The 7,006-nt window shown below is 41.1% G+C and overlaps 1 protein-coding gene across 1 annotated transcript; it reads right to left on the reverse strand.

The window, feature by feature from the left end:
• Nucleotides 1–1,824: 1,824 nt before the first annotated feature.
• LOC122037883 (LEAF RUST 10 DISEASE-RESISTANCE LOCUS RECEPTOR-LIKE PROTEIN KINASE-like 1.5) lies at nt 1,825–4,739 on the reverse strand. The gene has a single exon (XM_042597341.1). The coding sequence runs from the start codon at nt 4,594–4,596 to the stop codon at nt 2,692–2,694; it is 1,905 nt and encodes a 634-aa protein (XP_042453275.1). The 5' UTR covers nt 4,597–4,739; the 3' UTR covers nt 1,825–2,691.
• Nucleotides 4,740–7,006: the final 2,267 nt, after the last annotated feature.

Consider the following 7,006-nt stretch of genomic DNA (forward strand, 5'->3'; position numbering starts at 1 on the left):
CCAGAATAGCTTTAGCTAAAACAATGTATCTTGCTTTTCATCCTCATTGATGTGACTTTTATGGAACTACTTTGAAGGGTTGTTTCTCATGGCGTCGATAGAAACATTCTAAATATGATGACTTATTTGATTTAATAATTTACCTTTTTAAAAATGACGGTAAAATCAACCATATGAAGACCCAGGATTTTTGTAGAAAAAGTGATGATGATTGGTGTTTTACTTCTCATCGTCAATGACAATCTCATTTGTTTTTCCACTCAATACCAAATTTATCTTCCTTCATCAAAATTGGAGTCAGATAAAAAAAACACTTCACATGAGTGTAATCAAGTTTTTTTTTTTTTTTTTTTTTTTTTGCATCAGCTTAGGAAGTAATTAGCCAAGCTAACAACTTTTTACATGGGATGCTAGTTTTGTTTTTTTATTAATTGATTTTGAACATTGGAATAAAAGAGTTGTGAATCCAATAAAAGAGAATATGATGATTCAAAAGACTGATAGATTAGGATGGCCCTTTTAAAAAAACATTTATAAAAGTAGAATTTTAAGAACTTAGGGGAAAAAAACAAAGAGGAAAGGTAATCTATAAAAGAAGCTTATCGGGCCACTTATTTTTATTATTATTAAAAAAACATCCTACTCTATTTTTTTCTCTATAGAAAATAGTACTCTTATTTCATGACAACAATAAAATATATTAAATTTATTTTAATTGAATCAAAATTATTATATATAAAATATTATTATATTACAAAACTCATGATTAATAAGTTAAAACTGTTCAAATTTAATTAATAACATTTTTAATTTTATTAAAATCGTTTTAATACTATTGTAGCTATGTTGAAATTTTAAATATATATATATATATATATATAATAAAAATATAATATAACTCACAAATGTAGAATGCAACTAAAGTGGAAAGTAACTCTTGATGCATTACTAACATTTGAACACGAAGGTTAGAACTAGAACGTAAAGAACTGACAATAACATAGTTCAGCATGAAGTTCACTTGGCATAAGAATATCAAATGAATGATTTCCAAAACTAAAACCTCACAAACTGGCCAAGCAAAGACATACTAAGCAAATAGTTAGATGCATTTGCAGCATCTTTGAATGAATGAAACAATGTTTCTGTAACAGTTCAACTTAAAAGAGATCAAATACGGGAAAATTGACAATCAAACAAGTAGCAACATGAAGGCCTAAAAGGAAAAGAAGCCTACGCAATAACATAGAAAGTCCATCAAGTTTTCCAATTGAACAAACCAGACAAGCAATGGCAGTCATAAGGATAGGATGTTAATAGGTACCATAACCTCAGTGCAATTAATATGAATTAGGTTTTTTGATTTTTAAGGCCTTCTAGATCAAAAGCACCCAAACAAATCCTCATTTTTCTTTCAAGGCTTCAAGGAAAAGAATCCAAACTTTTGCCTCTGAATCAATGTTCTGGAGAAAATATGATTTGGGGTACAGCTCTGTTGCAATCGAAGTGCTTCAAAGGTAAATTTGGGGTTTTCTCCGAAGGTGTCTTAAGCAAACTTAAGCATCTGATTTGGATATAACCCGATGATATAGTTTGATATTATTGTCCCCATTCTTTATATATATATATATATATAGCAAGACATACAAACTAAACACAGAAAGAGGTAAACAATTACATGGACAAGCAGTTGCTGCATTAAAACAATTACAAATACAACACATAGTGAAGGCAATGCTCCATCCCAAAAATGTTCAAAATTGGAAGTGTCAGATTGGATAAGCATTAGAAGAGCAATGAAATATTAGGATATAACCCTATTATTGTGGCCCTTCTTTATATATATAGAAACATAAGCAAGACATACAAACTAAACACAGAAAGAAGTAAACAATTACATGGACAAGCAGTAGCTTCTTTAAAACACATACATATGCAAAATATAGCAAAGGCAAAGATCTATCTCAACCATGTTCAAAATTGGAAGTGTCGAATTGGATAAGCATTAGAAGAGCAATGGAATATTAAGAAAGGAAAACCTAAACCAGATTTGCATTTCAAACTTACTGCATTTCATGATGTAAATTAACCTCCATGCCATGAACATTAGTTATGCCAATTTGCTGTTTGGGGTTTAGGCCTTGTAGCTATATTTGAAGAACACAGTGTTCCTTGTTTACTTTGGAACCCATAAATTAGCCATTATCATCGGAAGATGTTGACTAGAATATGTTTTCATAAGAAACTTTCAAACTTACAGTACTAGTGTCTAGTGTAGATTTTCATACTAAAGATAGACTCAAGAAAATTATACCAGCTAAACCATGAGTCGACAAGACATTGTGTAATGTCAATACGGTTGTGTGCCAGTAAACAGATGGAAATGCAGTGCATATCTTGCAAAGCACACTATTTGCATCTCATTGTCATTGTCCAATTGTCATCAGCATCTACCTCCATTCCAACATTAAGTAGGCACTGTTCTTCTTTATCATCCAAAAACATGACTATGAGATCTGATCAGTAGTAGTCATATGTTCGTAAGGGAACAAAGGGCAAGCTGAAGCTCCTATGAAAAGAACAGCTAAATCCAAGCTCCTAATAGCAATCTCCATTTTGCTGCATGTTTATTGTTTAAGATTGCAATGAGAAAATGTGTAGAAGACAACACATTTGTCACATTGTTCAGGATCAGGTTGCTTTAGGAGGATCAACAATCTTACTGCGGATTCTTTTGAGCTCCTCCACCAACTCCCTCGCATCAGGTCTGTCATCCTTGTCACCTGCAACGCACCTGAATGCGAGCTCCACTACCGCCTCTGCCATTGCCATTACCTCCTTCCCCTCCTCCAGCAGCACCGGATCCACCACTTGGTGCAGTGCCCCCATATGGATCTTCGACACCACCATGTCAACCAGCGCCATTTCGCTCCTGTGCCGACTCACGTCCACTGCCTTCAACCCTGTTACAAGTTCCAGTAGCACCACCCCGAAGCTATATACATCGCTCTTTTCAGTGAGCCGAAACGACCGGTGATACTCGGGGTCGAGGTATCCCGGCGTACCCTGCGGCACTGTGCAGCAGACGTACTCAGCGGGTCGCCCCAATGACGAAGAGGGTTCCGAAAGGGTTAGAAGCCTGGAGAGGCCGAAGTCCCCCACTTTGACCCTCATGTCCCTCTCCACGAAGATGTTCGTCGAGGTGATGTCACGGTGGACGACGGGAGGCTTGAGAGAGAAGTGGAGGTACTCGATGGCGGCGGCAGTCTGCAGGGCGATGTCGAGGCGGACAGCCCACGGGAGTGTGCGGGGCTTGCTGTAGGGGCTGCGCGAGCAGTGAAGGTGGTCGGCCAAGGTCCCGTTGGGAACGTAGTCGTAAACCAGGAGAAGACCGCGCGGATCGCAGCAGTAGCCATGGAGGCGAACGAGGTTGGGGTGGCGCAGAGAGGAGAGGATGAGGATTTCGTTGCAGAAGGACTTCGTCGCCGCGGCGGGAGGATGGTGGCGGTGAAGCCTCTTCACGGCGGCGACGCGGCCGTCGTTGAGGTGGGCGAGGTAAACGGATCCAAACCCACCGTCGCCAATCTTGCGGCGGGGGTCGAAGCCGTTGGTGGAGGCACGGAGCTGCTCATAGGAGTAGATCGGCTGCTGGATGTGGTGCCGCAGTAGGAAATCGGTCATGGGATCGGAGCCATGGTCGCCCCAACGACAGCGGCGGCGGAACGAGACTGTGGCTGCCCATAAAGAAATGAAGAGTAGGAAGACGCACGCGACGGAAAAGAGGAAAGCCGTGATCGGAAGCAAGCGTCTGGAGGCGGGGGAGCCAGAGCGGCCGAGATTTTCAGCGGTGGGGAAACAAAGGAAAGGCTTGTCAGAAGCTGAGCCGTTGAAACCGCAGGTTTCGGTGGCCGAACTGTTGCAGGAGGAGCATTTGGCCAAATAAGGGTGGGGGTGAGTGGAAGAGTTCCATTCGACAACGAAACCTCGGGCAAGGAATTCGGAGATGGCAAAGGCGACGTCTTCGCCGGCGTGGATAGCTCTGGCAGCGGAAGGAGAGGGGGATCTGGAAGGCGCCACGCGGGGACAGACGCGAAAAAGGAGTTCAGGGTGCGAAAGGAGTCGAGTCTCCCAGGAGGAGCGGCGGCAGGGAGAAGAGGAGAAATGGGAGGGGAGTGCGGAACCGCAAGTGCCGAGAGCGGCGAGGTGGCGGCAGACGTCCCGTGAAGGGAGGAAGGGGGATCCGGAGAAGTCAAGGGAGGTGTTAGGGAGGGAGGGGCAAGTGGATGAGTCGGAGGGCGGGAGAGGAAGAGAAAGAAGGAGGGAGGCATTGCGGTGGAGACCGAGGAGGAGGAAGGTGCCGGAGTTGATCGAGAGAGCGGAGTTGTTGCCGGAGCACTTGATTTGAAAGCAGGAATTCCCGCAGCCGAGGGAGGAATCGTAACGGAAGTGGTGCGGCATCGACGATAAGGGCGAGCACGGTTGGGCTTTCCTCCCGTCTCCGGGAGGAGGAGGAGGCAGCGGCGAGGGGCGGAGCTCCGCTGCGGCGGCGGCGACGAGGGAAAGGGAGAGGATGGCGAGAAGACTAAAGAAAGTCATAGCGAGATCTGAAGCGGAGGAGGCGGCGGCGTCGGGGGAAGCACAACAGGTGTTCGAGACGAGGGGAGAAGCAAAGGCAGAAGACAACAGTCTCACGTGAAGGTTCAAGGAAGACGTAAGGGCACACGTCGGAGTTCTAATCTCAGAGTATTCCTATCCCTGTTTTTATTTAAAATACATAATTTAAAATTAAAATAAATTATTTTATTAAATTCGAATATTTACTTTTTAATATATCTTATAATATTTTTTCGATAATTTACCAAAAGACATTGCTGACCTATTGTATTTATCAAAAGCCGCATCGTAGGTTGATATTTACCAAAGGACGCAGTTTAACAAATTCAATTCCCAGATTATTCCTCTGGTTACTTGGCAACCACGTTTTTCAATCATCATTTTCTAAGCATCCAAGGCACAAATCGAATTGAAAAATAATTTGTGGTTCGAATGCACGTCATCTCATTGTCTCTCTCCCTCCATCCCTCTGCGTGGTGTTATAAACACGAAAGAAATATGAACTCTGCGCTTGCCATTACTGCTCGTGCTGGTTGGCGGGATTGCAATAGACCAGTTAGGTTTTCGAGATATTGGCGTAAGAGTTTCAAGAGGAGACCAAAGGACAACTGCAGTTAAGAACATCAGGCAAGAAGGACAAACTTCTTGCAAGAGGGAAATTAGTAGAAGAATATATTTAAAGATTTAGACATGTATGTATAGATTTATTACTGTAAATTATAGTGATGGTAAATAAAAATTACAGTGTTGTAGCAAAGGGTGGTGGAAAAAATAGTTCTTATGGTTTATTTTGGTTGTGTGGGGAATAAATATTCAACAACATCTGCAATATGATGAAATAGAATACTTAATCGATTTAAGTCTTGTTAGTTTCTGCGGTTGATAATTAAGTTTGGCTAACCAATTTTTATTTAGGGTTTAGGGTTTAGTCAGTGGTGGTCCTAGTTTACAAGAATTGTTTACTTCAGTAGGGGCTTGATATCATCGATATGAGGCCTAACGCATGCCTGATATCATCGATATCAGGCCCAACGTGATGATATCAGGCCTAACGCGTGCCTGATATCATCGATATCAGGCCCAACGTGATCTTTGGTTAAAAGTTTGATTTTACATCATATAGATCTTTTCCTCGCTCAACCCTTCCTAGTGGTTTCAATTGAGCAAAATTACAAATTAACGACAACACTTGAATATGTAGTTGCAAATTTACTAAATTAGTTTGGAATTTATTTATCAGGGACAATCATATAACTGAAGAAATTCTCTCTGAGATATGGAATACACTTGATACAAATTCTAGCATTGGACATGGAGCTAATGTAGGCGAAGTATCCAGAACAAATATTCCATCATCTTCGCAGTATAGTTGTGTGCTTAACACAAATAGAAATAGAAGCAGTAATTTAACATTTGATCTAAATGAAGAAGCTAGTATTCAAGAAGATGAAGTTCTGAATCCTTGTACAACACTTGATGTTTACTTTAAGTCTACTTGGAGGGAGGAGGAAGGGTATTATAACCGAATTGGAGAGGAATTGCAATGTAATACAGATGTACAAGAATTCTTAGCTGATGATATACAGATTGAACAATATGAAATATCTCCAGAGTAGTACAGTGACTTAGAGGAGAAGTTCCCAATAGCTGATGATCCATATATTCTAAATTCTCGATTGCTCTATAGGCCAGTTGAAGAGGCAACAGATGAGCATGAATTTTTTGTTGGACATATTTTTCTGTCTCGACAAGAGTTCAAGAATGCACTTGTGAAACATGTCATGGTTAAACATATGAGATATAACCCAGCTGACACTCGAAAAAATAAAGTAAAAGCCGTCTACTTTAATCAACCGTGTAAATGGAGAGTAGTTGCCCGAGGGGGATGTAGAGTTCATTGTTATGAAATATATAAAGGAACACCAATGTGGCACCATTAGGGAAAGTGTTGATAATCAAGCATGCTCTTCATCCTTTGTAACTTCTTTTGTTGAAGAGCAATTTCTTGCTAATGAACAATACAAGCCAAGTATGATTATAGCAGATATAAAAGCTAGATTTGGAGTGCCCATATCATACAGAAAAGCATACATACATCGAGAGAAAGCGATGAAGAAAGTTGTTGGAGATTATGACCAAGCATATAGAGATCTTCCACTATATCCGCGTGAGTTAAGAGTTAGGGATCCTGAAACCTATGTGGCACTACACAGGAATGAGGATAATCAGTTCCAACGCTATTTTTGGAGTTTTGGAGCTTGTAGAAGAGTATTCAGGTCTTATCTTCGTAAATTGATTGGAATTGATGCCACACACCTAAGAGGCAAATATCCGGGTGTGTTGTTGATGGCTACATCAATTGATGCTAATGACAATGTCCTCCCAGTAGCCT

The sequence above is a fragment of the Zingiber officinale genome, chromosome 1A, assembly GCF_018446385.1.
Source record: "Zingiber officinale cultivar Zhangliang chromosome 1A, Zo_v1.1, whole genome shotgun sequence".
NCBI lineage: Eukaryota > Viridiplantae > Streptophyta > Magnoliopsida > Zingiberales > Zingiberaceae > Zingiber > Zingiber officinale.

Coding starts and splice junctions, on each gene's coding strand:
- LOC122037883 (XM_042597341.1), bottom strand. CDS start 4,596: ATGACTTTCTTTAGTCTTCTCGCCATCCTCTCCCTTTCCCTCGTCGCC.